Source organism: Homalodisca vitripennis, chromosome X, assembly GCF_021130785.1.
Source record: "Homalodisca vitripennis isolate AUS2020 chromosome X, UT_GWSS_2.1, whole genome shotgun sequence".
NCBI classification, from domain to species: Eukaryota; Metazoa; Arthropoda; class Insecta; order Hemiptera; family Cicadellidae; genus Homalodisca; species Homalodisca vitripennis.
The window spans coordinates 27,855,778-27,871,163 of record NC_060215.1 but is presented as its reverse complement, the minus strand read 5'-3'; the positions used below and the strand labels follow the sequence as shown (position 1 = coordinate 27,871,163).

Below are 15,386 nucleotides of genomic sequence, written 5' to 3'. Positions count from 1 at the left end.
AAGAAAGGTTTATTTAGTCATGATATCAAATTTGTGATAAGGTTCAGTTCTGAAAATAGTTCTTTGATTTCAATTTCGGTTCTAGAACCTAATGTTTTAGGTTTAGCTACCTGTAGAAGAGAGCAGAAAAGTACTCAGTTCTTGAAATAGGTCTCATTAGTTTTGTCAATCTTAACCCTTCCCACGCCGTAGATATTACAATGGTACACTTGAACCAAAACGCCAAATACAGTTATATCCGATATTATAGATTATGTCTCTTGAAGAGTGTTTTAGTTCACAAAAGGCCTTTGAAATGCCCGGTGTACACTCCATGCTTATCAAGGTTGTCAAGGAAGTATTTATAAACGACCTTCATTCTGCGGCACGGGGAGGAGAGCGCTCTTTGTCTAAATCTGACCACCTGCTCGTCAGTTCTGCGTCTCCTACAGAGCCATAACCAAACATATCCGTGGCGTGTATTACTACTTTCTCGGTTGTCACGAGTGCGCATCTACTACGTATCTCGTTATTATTCTTCACAGTTTGGTAGTGTTGTCTAGTTTGAAATATTTATCTTGTTTTATAGTGTGACGAGGTGTGTTTAATTTAATTTAAATTTATTTGAAATAAAAAGTTGTGTAAATAGTTCTTTTTACATTTTTATCAATAAATATGCTAATTTTAAGTCAAATCCCCTGTTTTATACTTTGTTTTTGCTTTTACCTTTTATAATTTAGTTATAATAAAATTTATCTTTGAACTTAAAGAAAAAAATATTTTTACATGTCTTGGTGTTATAGGCATGCAAAGGGTTAACTTTTCAGTGGCCGATGTCATCCTTGATGTACCTTTTCAAACCATCAATTGTCAACTACAAACATAAAATAAGGCATTCAATAATGTATATGTAACTACAGTTTTGTTTTATCAATCAAACCATATATTTTAAGGAATTGGAAAAAACTGATTTTAAAGTATTGACCAAGTCATTGAGTATTAACCAACATTTGACATTCTTGTACATCATAATCTATCTTGTTAGTATAATGTACTTTGAATTTATTTTAATGTTAAATAAAAAGTTGGGTGGATGTGTGAAAAGCATATTAAAGGAATAAGATAGAATGATGCTATCTTATTCCCTATCAAGCATTCTTCTTAGTAAGCCTTCTTAGGGATTAAATGAAAAACAACCTGGAGGTTGGCCTAAGAACAGATTGTGTGTGAAATTAAATGTTTCAATTTGAAGGGGGTGAAATCAGGACTTTGTAGCCTCTCCATCACTTAAATTTTAAATTATCCAAAGAAAGAAGATACAAAGACAAAGGAAGAGAACTATGTGAAAAGCAGATTTGACAGAATCATGATGTGTTTATCATTGTACTCACAACTTGGTTAAGAGTATCTTCTAGTTCAGCTTCTTCTGGATTTTTGCTAGACTTCTTCAACAGTAAATCGCAGAACTTAGCAAGGAGCTCTGGAGACTTGGAGCTAGAGCTAGCAACCTTTGTAACAGCATTGCTGTTGATGAATCGGCCACAGGCTTTGTCAAGGGCTGCCACAAAGCCACTGTCATTGTTGAAAGCCGTCAAAACAAGGGCATTGTACTTCTTGTGGACTTCCAGTATAGTGCTTACGTACACTTTGGGATCCTGAAATGTAAACAATAAGGTTGGTTTTTGAGTTGCCTGAAGCAAAATAGTTCCTATTTGAGCTGCTCTTATAGAAAATTGTCTCAATTTTATAAAATAAAACTAGATTTTAATATATTACAATACAAAAGTGGAATATACTACATAATAGTTTAAAAATATTGTGGACATAATATGAATCAAATATATTGTGGCTGGATGAAGATGTCTTGCAGAACATTCTTCAGCTGACAGTAAAATTGTGAACAGAACACACACACACCTTTAAGAAATGTCATTGAAAATATTTCTTCAGGTGGAATTAATCACAGTTTTATATAGCAAAGTACAAATTTTGGGCTGATGCATTTTATCAGTTTTAAATAAGTCTTAAACACTGACATTGTGGAGATGCAAAGTATGAGTTTATCTTAAGAGTTATAATGGCTTATCTTCTTTTTCATACAATACACTAAGTAATATTATACTATTTTATTTACTATTTAATGAATAATTAACTACTGAAATGGTGGCAAACAAATTTTGTTTTGGTTTAACCTTGACTAACTTTTAAAATCTTGCGTTTTACTTTTACCACACACACACATATGTATAGAGATAAAGATTGCATTATATTTTGGCATAGTTTTTTAATAATGTGGAAATTTGTCTACTTGTATTCAGGTTAACTATTTTTACTATACATGTCTCAAAGCCTTACTTCTACACAAACACTTACGTTGGCAGCAGATTCGCCGCACTTATCGATGGCAGACAGTCCTTGAGAATAAATGTGGCTTTCCAAAAGGTTCCTGAGCTCGCCCAACCCGTCGGAGATCCTTGCCACCAAAGTGTACATTCGGCCAAGATCTTCATTCTTGTCTGCGTCCAGTAGGTACTGGAACTCTGAGTAGAACATCTCCAGATGTTTCTCGATGAGAACTCTCTCACATGTTTTGGCCAGTTCTTTTCCTGTAGTCTCATGAAGATACACTTGGACTCTTCTTTGTTCTTCAAACAATCTTTGCTCGGCCTAGAACATTTCATGATTCAAATTTAAATGAATTTTTTTTTAAAAAAGAACAAAATTTACCTGTGTCTGGGGAGGAAAAAAACAGACAGTGCTTTACTGTATAAATTATAAGATTAATTTTTGATTGTACATTGAGTACACAATTACCTCATACTTACTAACAAAAATATGCATATAAATTCAGATCTAATATAATTTAATTTTTATTAAATAAATTAAAAATTAAAAAAGTATACCAATCAAAACACTATATATTTTTAATAACCTATTGCTTACCTTAAACCATCCTTATTTTAATTAAACAAGGTGTTTAATCTAAAATATACATGCAGTTATATTTAAACTTAGGAGCTTGCTTTGAAATACTGCAATCAGCTGCTAGTTCACTTTCATCAATGTCTTTAATATTTAATTTATTAACAATTAAAATAACAATGAAAAATCAAACTACAAACAATCAAAGTTACCTGAGCAATAAAGGTTTTAAGTATATTTAAAATCCAAATCAGGATAAGAGACAAGGACCAGGCGATAATTACAACTCTCCTCGCGAAGGCTACTCGCTAGCTACACCTTATCATGTCGCAAATGATAGATTGTCAAGAGAACAAGGATACAGAAGAGTTGACTCTAAAAATACCACAATCCATTGGGTTCAAAGCAATCAATGATGCGCTTGCTTGCCTACATAGAACAAGAAGAATGTGAGCTACATGATGTAACGTCTCTGCAATGAGTGTCTATCGCATTGTCCACAGAGAGCAAACATTAACACCAAAATCAATCACGACTTATAAAAAAATTCTACGTTAAAAACTTTAAAGTATCATTTTTCCCAATTTTTTATGTAATAATGTTTTATTCACATTCCTACTACGCTTCTTGCAATAAACATTTTGTACATTTTAATCTTACATTTCGTATATTTTCAGCTTAATACCACGTAACCTCCGTATTATCCGAGTTAGTCCCAGTCCAAATTACCTCGGATAGTTGCGAGTCTACTGTGCTATCAGATATCTACTGCCTGGATAAATAAAAACTGACCATATCATCTTAATTAAAATGTATTAGAAAATTTCCTTTCCAGTTCAAAATGTTAATGGTAAATACCTTCTTCATGTACTCAGTCACCGGGTTCTGGCTGAGAAATTCACTGCTTTCTCTAGTGTAGAAACGCTCAGTGTCCTCCAAGAAAACATTCTCGAATGAGCCAGTGTACACTGACAAAGTAGGCCCCTTGGCTGTAGGTTCTTCTTCATTCAAACCTGCATTCAATCAAATTATCCCTTTTAACGTTTTTAACTAAATTATCTTTAAACTCTCTCATCTCAATCTTTAAAACATACATAGGCTTGAGAATCTTGGGGGTAATGGGTTAAGAAATATTTTTCAGTAACAAGGGCTTTTTTCAACCTCTGATGGTCTATAAAAACAGATGCATATAATAAAAATAAAAAAGATTTTATTACTAAACATTGAGCACAAAAAACTATAATACATTTAGATAGTAATGACATTTTTTATGTCGGGCAACCACATAAAACTACATTAACTCACAAAAAAGTCTTTTCTCAAACATGTCTCAAAATTTGTATATTTTATTAACGTTACATAAAGTACATGATAAAATGTATATGGGATTGATCCTAGTATAAATAAATAAATATTTCAACAGAAAACTATAAATTTTCAAACTAAAACTTAAATATCATATACAGTCAAACCTCAATATAACGAACCTCAATATAACAAATACCTTGATATAACGATTTTTTTTAGTTCCCTAGAAGTCTTTATAAGAATCAATGCAAATTTAACCTCTACATAACGAATAAAGCATACTCACAACCTCGATATAACAAATTTTTAGTAATCGTGGAAAAAATAAATCACCCTCGGTATAGTGAATTTTTTGTTGTTAGAACCTATTGTAGGGAAATTCAACTCTATATAACGAATTTTCCACGACTGCACCTTGTTATAATGAGCGTAAACAAGCATGAAAACTTAGTCACAGCCACTTTGGTCTGAATTGCTAGACGAGTTTATTCAGTTGTCATGGAAAATTTGGATTGTGCTGTGCTTCGGAATTAAGTTACAGTAGTTTAGTGACGATGGACGCCAATAACAAAAAGAAACGGCACGTAGAGTGTAAACGAAAAATTATCAAATGCGTTGAAGATAACCCGACGAAAAAATTGGATGTCGCAAAAGAATTTGACATTCCGCCCAGCACTTTAGCTACAATTTAAAAAAAAAGTAAGAGTACTTCGATGACGGAAATGTACTGTGTTTTAAAATCAGAAATATAAAGTCGTATGAGCTGAAGGACGTAGAGGAGTGTGTGGTTAAATGGTTAAAGCAGTGCTGAGACAAAAATATTGCAATAAGTGGACCTTTACTTCAAGAAAAAGCCCAACAGTTTGCTTTTAAACCGGGACATGAGAATTTCCGAGATAGCAATGGATGGTTGCAAAACTTTATAAAAGTAAATGAACTTATATTTGGAAAAGTGTGCTGTGAAAGTGTGTAAGTCGATGATGGTGTTTATACTGAGTGGAAAGATAAACTTCCCAAGCTAACCGAGGGATATGAACCAGAAAACTTCTATAAAGCAGATGAAACTGGATTGTTTTTCAAATGTTTACCTGATAAAACATTGTCATTTAAGGGTGATAAATGCCATGGTGGAAAAAAGTAAACAATAGTTTTACAGTTATGCTGGGAGCAAACTGCACATGGACTCATAAATTAAAGCCTTTAGTAGTTGGAAAAGCGAAAGCTAAAGTTTTTTTTTCTTTTAAAAGAGTAGTTTGAGTGAAAGTGTGGTAAAATCTATAACTGAATTGGATTGCTCATTGGATATTATCAACGTCACATCATGTAAGCAGACCAATATTACTGACTTTGTATCTAACAAACAGGGTGAAAACAGCATCAATAATGATGCAATTGAAACACAAAATGTAGATTAGGCCATTTAATTCTAACAATTCGTCAGTTTCAGTTTAGTGATACTGTACAGTAAGATTTTTAAGTTTTGTTCAGGTCATGTTTGCTTTTCAAATTTCATAGCTACAGTACAGCATACGATTTCACAACGTTTTAACACAACCAAGCCGATGGTCTGTGAACCTCGATATAGCGAAATTTTACCTAACCTAACCTCCATATAACAAACCTCATTATAACAAAATACTCGATATAACGAATTTTCTGTCCGGTCCCTTGAGGTTCGTTATATGGAGGTTTGACTGTAATAAGTTTACCACAGTATTCCTTCTCTAATTGTATGAAACCAAATGTGTTTAAAAATGAGTTAGAATGGTTTTTTTTTCTATTTCTTTAAAAAAGTGTTGAAAATGCGTGAAAAACGTAATAATAATATGCAGCCATGTTCTTCCAATTGTAGAACTAATTAAAATGTTTGAATGCTATGACACCATTCTCAACTTAAATTGCTAGGACACTGTGTGAAATAATTAAATAAACGTGACTATTGTTCTGATCACGCCAATTCCAAAACTCAATACTTGACTTTCAGTGCTATCAAAGATTCTTGATACTAAGGGTCTTTTCACTTGACTCCTGAGTAGTTTTGTAATTTTCAGGTTAACGAACGTGATCATAACTGAATATTTAATATGTTTAAAAGGTACTATGTTTAATTTATTTTAATGAGAAAATAAATTATATATATATATATATATATATATATATATAATACACTTTTTTAAGCTTAATAGCATATTATCTAACAGAGTACTTAATCATTAATAAATTGCTAGAAAATCATTTAAACATCTTTATATTTACTTGGATAAATTATGTATTCATGATAATGCTGCAAAATTTACATTTAGCCGTGTAAAAAAAAAAGTTGTTCTAAAAGAGTTAAGTGTTAAAATAATAATATGAACATAAAAAAAATCTATACTCCCAGATACACGGCCACAACACCAGATTCAAACTTCCATCCCACAGGACACTTTTCGGGAGGAAGCCATCCTACGCCGGTGCGAGATACGTCACCAGCCTTCCAGTTGAGCGCAAAATGTTACCTCCTCCAAAGCTGAAACCTCACCTGCTGAAGAAGCACTGGATGTCGATGCTGCAGTCGTTTTATTCAGTAGGTGCAATTCCCGACCTGGAGAGACTTTAGATTATGGAACTCTTAAACACGACTAAAATATCATGTGATTGTAACCTAATACTTGTAAAAAATGATACCTGTCAGATCTTAATGATTTTGAATAAAGCTTGTTCTCTCTCTTGTTATTGTAGAAATATTAAATGATACTCTTTATACAGCTCATTTCATTAATACTATAACAAAAATAAAAATTTACAGCTTCATCTGACAAGAAAATTGTTAGTATTGCTTGTAAGCACTCACTTTAACTAATGCAAGCACATTTTAAAAATCTGTTAATCTTACACATTCAAATAAGCCAACATATGTCATCCATCTCATAAAAATTTGCATGGTTGTTGTTCTATGTGTAAAACCAGACATGACCTTGTTCCCATATTTTATGTAAAGCAGCTTTTTATACCCTTGAAAAGGAGTATAAGATTCCAACACAAGTTAGGGGCAAGTAAAGTAAATAATTTTTTTACTGTTACATTAACCCTTTCAGGAGTAATGACATCACTAGTAGCATTACGCACGGGAGTAATATAAAATACAACAAAAATACGCTCAGGAGTAAAAAACTTTTGTTTCCACATTTGTATTTAAACATATTTATTTTGTTACAAAAATTCAACATTTTTAAAAGTTTTTTTGTATGAAACAATGCAAAACAGGGATATACACAAAGGGTAACATTACAGTCTGGGCACTCGTACTGTGTATCTTTTTGTTTTTTGTCTTAAGTTTTTGAGTTTGAACAAACGTAACATCGTTTTTGAATTTTTCGGGTTTGTCCCTCAAGGGATGGCATTGGACGTGGAAAGTGGCGGCCAGTCAGGCGCAAAGGGTGCTTGTCACCACTTGGGGCAATTGCTCTTGGTACTGTCCTTTTTTCTTTTGGAGTGTGGTGGGATTCAAAAATCTGCCTTATTAGATTCATCCTGAACTCCAAAAAGGGGATCTTCTTTGTAGATGCATTCATCAAGATAAACATGAAGAACGCGTTCAATACAGTGATGTCCAAATAAATGGAAAGCCAACTTTAGGTACCATTTGGTTGTTTTTTCTGGTGGAATCATTGAACGATATCATCATATCTGTGCGATCAATTGCACCCATGTCCTGGCAGTAATCAACTACTGTTTTTGGTTTTAGTTTTATTTCTCCACTTTTTTTTTTAGTTTCCATCATTTCATGCTTGTGCACAGATCAAATCATTGTGACATTTCTCCGGTCACACCATTTGACTACAAGTAACTTTTCATTACTTCGGACTACACACTCACCTTTTTCTATTTTTTTGGCAAGCATGGTGATACTTTGCGGTTAGATCTAACGTTACCACACGCACCGGTTTCATGGTCATATAACCATTCAAACAGTGCAAGACTTGAATGCCAATTATCTACAAAAAGTACATGGTTTTCCCAGATACGGTTGCATAAGAGTCTGAATCACTTTAGCTGAAGTTTGGGAGTCATCATACTCACCTGGTTATAGTTAGTCCCCTTCCCTGTATAGATTAGAAAGTCCAAGACAATGCCTGTGTCACTATCACACAAGACAAATATTTTTATTCAAAAACGTTTACACTAATAAGGTATGTATTGCTTGAAACCACGACGACCCTTCCACAGTATTAGGCTTTCATCGATAGCTACACTTTTGTCTTATGAATAACTGCAAGAAAATTTTCTTCTTAGGGTTTCAATGATGGTGCGGAGTTTATAAAGTTTGTCACCCCCATGTGCAAGTGTATTGTCATCAAAATGTATCATTCTCAAAAGCAGTAAAAATCCGTCTTGGGTAAAAACTTTTTTTAAAAAAAAGGAGTTTCCAATAAGGGGTCAGTGGACCAATACAACTTGTAGGAGTTTTTTTGCAATGAGGCATGAGGAAAAAAGATGCAAAAAAACAATACAGTTCGTCTGGATTGGTTTGGACCCAACGCTTTATCTTCGAAAATGCTGATAGGCTGTCATCAGTTGCTTGCAGTTGTGCATATTTATTTGTTTCTTCTGAAATGTGAGAAACCAAATTGTAGTCTCAAAAAGAGTATGGAAACAAATCAATTTTTTTACCTTCAAATCCAGTTGTGTCAATGGTTATACCAGCCTCAGTTTTGTCGAATTCGAATGTTTTAGGTTCGAACTCATTACCACTATGTTTCCCTAAACACAAAGCACATTGATCTGCTTGTGTATTTCTGACACTAGCCTGATCGGTATTACTTGTGTTTTGTTCATTGTCACTAGTCACACCAGATTCACTCTCAACGGCCATGATATCACTAATGAAAGTATCATATGCCTCAACAAACACATCATCATCAGAATGTAATATTTCCTCGTCATTTTCAGCAAGCTGATCAGCCTCACTTGCAGCGGACAAAAGACTATGTACAGTGTTAGCCAGTGAAATGGGAAGATTGGAGATGGCCTTGACAGTTAGAACGTGAGTGGTGGGGTTAATATTGGCTGGCTCCTTTCTACCTGCGTGTCCCGCCATTTAGTTGAGATGGATCGTTGGATGGGTGAACATCGTGGCTACGCGGTTAAAGCGTATTATACGAATGGTGAGAGTTTGGTGAAAACGCGACGTGATTTTCGACGCCATTTCAACATACCGCGCAACAGGCCTGTTCCTTCGGTTAACGCAATTCGTTCGTGGATAAACAACCTTGATCAAACTGAATCAACATCTAAAAAACGAGGTGGGAGTGCAAAAACCGTTCCAACTCCTCAAAATATTGCTACTGTTCAACAGACAATGCTCAGAAGAATCAAGAATCAAGAATCAAGAATCAAGAAGATTTATTGTCGTTAAATACACACAGGTACAATAGACATTGTCAGACAATATAAATATATATAATCTATTAAAGTTCTATGGTGGTTATAAACACAGTAATAAGTAATGTTTTTCTGTAGTAAGTTTATACATAAGTGGTTTACTTTCTAAAACTATATTAAAAAAAATTGCATAATAAATATTCACCAGTGCTAAAATTCAAATTACTTACAAATAGGAAACACAAATGAATAATTTATCACAAAAAATTTACATTGAAAAATGAATATAACAAATTAAAGTAGTTTGACTAGAATGCTGAGCTTAAATTAAAAGATTTCAAACTGGTACAATTAAAAACTAACATATAAACAGTACAAATTAAAACAACATTTATAGTTAAAAAGATGTATCAGACCATTTAAAACAGACTATCAGAAAATTATGGGTACTTGTATCACAGACTAAGAATTCATCCACAGAGTAAAAAGGTGCAACCTTAAACCAATTCTTAAGAACTGTTTTAAATTTATTTAGACTCGTTGTCCATGCACTATCAGGTAATTTATTAAACAACTGCACCTCCATAAAGCAGTGACTTTTTTTAAATTTTTCAAGTCTTACTGGTATTAAATTTAACAATATATTTAGCTCTTGTATTATAATTATGGATGTCTTGACGCACCTCATATTTGTCTAGATTTTCTTTAACTCTCATTAAGCAACAATATATATACATAGATGGTACTGTTCATTATGGAGAAACTCTTTGAAAAATCTGGGCGACAAGATTCCCTACCCTTCACATTCTTAATCAATCTTAGAGCTTGCTTTTGCCACAAAAAAACTCTTTGGGCTCCACTAACTATTACCCCAAAGAAGTATTCCATATAACAAGAGTGAGTGAAAAAAGGCAAAATATGATGTTATTAACATTTCTCTACTTACACATAAACTTAATTTACGTAATAAGTATGTTACCCTAGATAGTCTTTGTACATAGACTACTTGTATGAGTATCCCAACTAAGCCTGTCATCCAAATGTACCCCTAACAGTTTAACTGATTTACTTCCACTTGTTACAGCAGTCTTAAACTGAAATAAATATTCTCTGTTTTACTATTGTTTACATTTAAGAAATTTGCTCTAAACCAATCACAAGCTACCCTCATTGCATTACCTTGCACCAAGTCTAAGCTAATCAGGTCTTTACCAGAATTGAGTAAAGTTGTATCATCCGCATATAAAACGGACACACAGGGTACACTAAAAGCAAAATCATTTTATAGCTACCAATAAACAAAAAAGGCCCCAGGACCGAGCCCTGAGGGACACCTCCCATTTGAACTAATTTGAGCTTTGATACGTCAGAACCTTGAGCTACCATTTGCTTTCCTATTACTTAGATAAGAGGTCATTAAATTCAATTCTTTACCCTGTATACCGTAACAATGAAGTTTTTTTTAAAAGCAGATCATGAGATATACTATCGAAAGCTTTCGACAAGTCAATTAAAGTAGCTGATAACATATCTTTACATTCAAAACTTCTTAAGATTTTTTCAACAACTGATTCAACTGCTTTGATAGTGTTTTTACCAGGTAAAAAAACCAAACTGCTCCTTACTTAGTAGTTCTCCCTCAGCAAATTAATTGTACAGTTGGTCTTTTATATACAGCACAGCACCTTACTAAATTAAAATATAGGAACTAATGATATATCGGCGCGATAGTTAGAGGGGGCACAATTTATCTCCTTTCTTAAAAATAGGTACAACTTTGACAACTTTAAGAGTATATCTGGAAAAAAACACTCTGCTCAAGCATCATGTTAAAAAGAAGTGTTAAGGGCTCTAGAATAATATCTATTATTTCCTTGACTACTTTGTTGGAGAAACCATAAACAATCTTCACTTTGTGAGTGAACTCAATTTTGAGAAACATACTTGAGCACATCTTTTGAAGGAATCTGCTTCAGTGGAAAAACGTTATTCTCAATATTCATGTCAGATATATACCTATTTAAAAACTGGATGGCAGCTATATTACAGTTACTCGCTACATTATTTACATTTGATATTGTTACAGAGTTAATAAAATAGTCATTAAAAATTTCTGAATCAATTTTTGTTTCCTGATTTGCAGGTCTTAAATTAGCTTCTAATCTAATAACATTCCAAGCAGCTTTTACACTTATTTTTAGAAACTAAGAATATAATTTCATGAGATTCTAACTTGGCTTGTTTTATTTTTACTTTATAACATCTTTTAGCATTTAAATATGCATCTTTATATAAATTTTCTTCAGCAAGACCTTTATTATTCTTATAGCAATCATACAAATACATAACATAATCTCTATATGACCTCAGCTCAGGTGTAAACCACTTATTCTTTACATATATTTTTATTTAAATCTAAATCTAAGCATCGTTCTGCCAAACAACATGCTTCTACACCTTGGAAGAACATGCTCACTTCGGTGAGAAGGATTCTTCATCAAGATTTAAATTTTCACCCATACAAAATACAGATTGTGCAATCTTTCAAACCAACTGACCATCAGAAACGATTACAATTATGTGAGGAAATGGCCAGAAGACTTGAAGAAAATGTTGACCAAGTAAACAACTTGTGGATGAGCGATGAGGCGCATTTCCACCTCTCTGGATTTGTTAATAAACAAAACTTCCGATACTGGTCGGAGGAAAACCCTGGCGCACTTCATGAAACGCCTCTTCATGCTGAAAAAGTGACGGTTTGGTGCGCAATGTCAGCAAGAGGAATCATAGGCTCATTTTTCTTTGAGGATATCAATGGAAGTGCTGTGACTGTTAACTCTGTGCGTTACGTTGCAATGATCCAGACCTTTCTTACACAATTCTCCCACAACTCTCCCATTTTCCAGTGAATGAACACACAATGTTCCAACAAGATAACAAGATAGGGCAACAAGCCACACTCCAAGAGTTGCCATGAATGCTTTGTTTCTAGGTGGCGTCATTTCCGAAACGGGGATATCCCTAGGCTCCCTCGCTCTTTAGATTTGACAGCCTGTGACTTTTTTCTATGGGATTACTTAGAAACAAGAGTTTTTCAGAACGATCCACCTAGAACTATCCCAGCCCTAAAACAACGAATTCGGAACGAAATCGAAGGAATACTAGTCAATATGCTGCAAAAGGGCATGAGAAATGTCCAGGCCCGGCTGCAGCAGTGCATAGATTCCAATGGAGGACATATGGCAAATGTTATATTCGAAAAATAATTTTTTCACTGATTGTACAGTAAATGGCTATCTTTTTTCTTTATATTAATAACCATTAAATAATAAAATTAATTTTCTAAAAGAATTAGTTGCTTATTTAAATCTTCCTGTTTGACTGGCTAACCCTGTATTTCCTCTGAACGTATATTATTCCGTTCATCGTAACCCATACTGTAACACTAATCACACAAACAACAGTAATAAATCAAACAATACGTCTAGTATTGTGTAGTAGCTTGTTGTTATACAGCGAAAGAATAATGTAATGGTCTAGCGCCAATAGTTACCCACCAGTACTACTGAGCATTTCGAGCCAAAAGATAATCACATATTTTACTTTGACAGGCACAAGGAAGGAATGGGAAGACCACCACCAGTTAACAACTCAACATCACAGCTGAGACAGTCTGTGCCCCGCCCCTCCACGATGCTTACAGCTGTGGCGGTTTCCTCCCTCTCCCTCACCCACCACAATTCCTCATATATCCATTCTCTGTTCCTCTACTTAACTAATCATCCTCAATAAACGTTTTGTTATCGTTGAGTACGAATAAATAATGAATTGATTCATATTACTTCAGAAAACGTACCGGTACGTCCTTACTCCTTTGGGCCAAGTAAGTAAATCACATACCGGTACGTTGCTACTCCTTTCCCAGTAAAACTCATACTCTTCAAAGGGTTAAGTAGAACATAACTAAAAGTTATTCTATCAGTGTTATTTACAATGGAAAGTACTTCAGAACATATACATCGGAATGCAGTTTATCAATTACTGTTATAGGTTAAAGAAACATTTTTTTGAACATCCCAGGAGGAAAATTCATAATCATCCAAGTAAAATTACTGCCATTGGCTATAGTTTGGTCAAACCCCAACTCAGTTGACAAAGTAACACTTTCATCTCTTGAGACAAATACTAAACTACGACTACACTAAGGCCCAGCGCTCACAGAGCGACTGTTCTGCAACTACAGTTTAGCGCTCAACTATTTGGTGACCTCAACAATGTATTGAAGTGGGGAGGCGCACACGATGTGTGCGGTTTTTGACGATCTAAAACCGGTCACATGCAACCGTGGGCCCGTGGTTTCAGTTGTACAAGATCATGTGGTGTTTTGCCGGTCGCATAGTGTCTATTTTAACAAGAGTGATCAAGAACTCAACATTAAGCTCGTTGGAGCAGTGGAGAAGTATGAAGTTCTGTACAACTACAAACAGTAGCTGAATACTTCAGAGCAAAAGAGGCTAAACTACTATCAAACACCGAGGTAGATACCAGCAATCAGCAGATTCACAGACAACAGGGGATTAAGATGTTCCTGCGCAGTCCGATACCAGAATTGAGTGATTCGCAAATCAAGCTTTTCAAACGACACATGTTAAGGGTGATTGATGACATTTAATCCTCGGAACACGGTCATTAGGACCAACACGGTCAATATCCATCTCTCCAACAATGTCCGACTCAAGAGAGCCACAAATGAACATTACTCACATGTCCAATGTAGTTGATCAAATGCAAACTGCAGATTTTTATAACATCTTTTCTGATAGCCTTCACAACACTAATATATAAATTCTTTTACTCAATTTATATGGTTATCATCTTATTACCTGTACATGCTAATGTAATTATAAAATGATAATAAAGTTGACTTGTAAACTTATCTCACAAGTGCTCCAGCATTTCCTGTGCTGGAGCACATTCCCTCATGGTTGTGTCCAGCTTCTCCAAATAAGGACCAACCAGTCTTGTAAAGTCCAAAAAAGGAGTCTTTTATCATTAGGTAAAAAGATTTAAACTTCATATCCGACTGACACACCTCTCTAGCTGCTACAAATAGCCTATATTTCACATTTTTGCTTAAATAAGGATGAACCCGATGCTCTTTCTGTACCCTTCGCCCTTTTCGGTATTGGTAGTAGTTAACGTTTTCTTCGTCTGAGCCTGACATGGTAAGTGCAAACGGTGAAGCCAAAGTCTTAAAAACAAACTCGTTTAAATTAATAAACACTTCACTAAAGACGCAATTGATAAACAACCAACCTTTCGACATGTGCGGACAGAAGTTTTGTTTTAGTGGTAAACTAATTGCAGAGGCAACTATAGTTGCAGACCAGTCGCTCCATGTGCGCTGGGCATATACATTCTAGTAACTAACTCACCAAGTTCTACGTAGCAATTGATGACCCCACTAACCAATCTTGTGTTGATGGTTTCTCCATTGCGTTCACGCTCAATCAACTTCAATACAGCATTTGTTACCTGCTTGTTCACAGGTTTGAACAAGTTGTCTTTCCAGGTGACAAGTGCCAACTGGTAAATCTCGTAGATGCCTTTACGTCCTTCTTCACATTCACGCTTAACCCAGTGCCTAAAAAACCAAACACAAGAGTAAATCTAAATTCAAAGGAAAACTTCAAAATGATTACAATTTGTTGACGACAATCCAGGGGGCAAAGAAAATAATATTGTTACGTATTTTATAAGTTTAAGACTTTTAACACTGAGTAAAATGCACTACCGAAAATCATAATTTA

At 34.4% G+C, this 15,386-nt stretch overlaps 1 protein-coding gene across 10 annotated transcripts in view; it reads right to left on the bottom strand.

The window, feature by feature from the left end:
- Positions 1-15,386, bottom strand: part of LOC124368838 (cullin-1-like) — a 66,459-nt gene that overhangs the window by 19,388 nt on the left and 31,685 nt on the right. For 8 of the 10 annotated variants that reach the window (XM_046826261.1, XM_046826264.1, XM_046826260.1 and 5 more), the window contains 5 exons: positions 15,012-15,220; positions 6,734-6,796; positions 3,760-3,914; positions 2,353-2,646; positions 1,371-1,634 (listed from right to left, as the gene is read on the bottom strand). In XM_046826261.1, the coding sequence (XP_046682217.1) occupies positions 1,371-1,634; positions 2,353-2,646; positions 3,760-3,914; positions 6,734-6,796; positions 15,012-15,220 (985 nt within the window). The remainder of the gene's footprint in view (positions 1-1,370; positions 1,635-2,352; positions 2,647-3,759; positions 3,915-6,733; positions 6,797-15,011; positions 15,221-15,386) is intronic. The other 2 variants (XM_046826268.1, XM_046826269.1) reach the window with 1 other exon arrangement.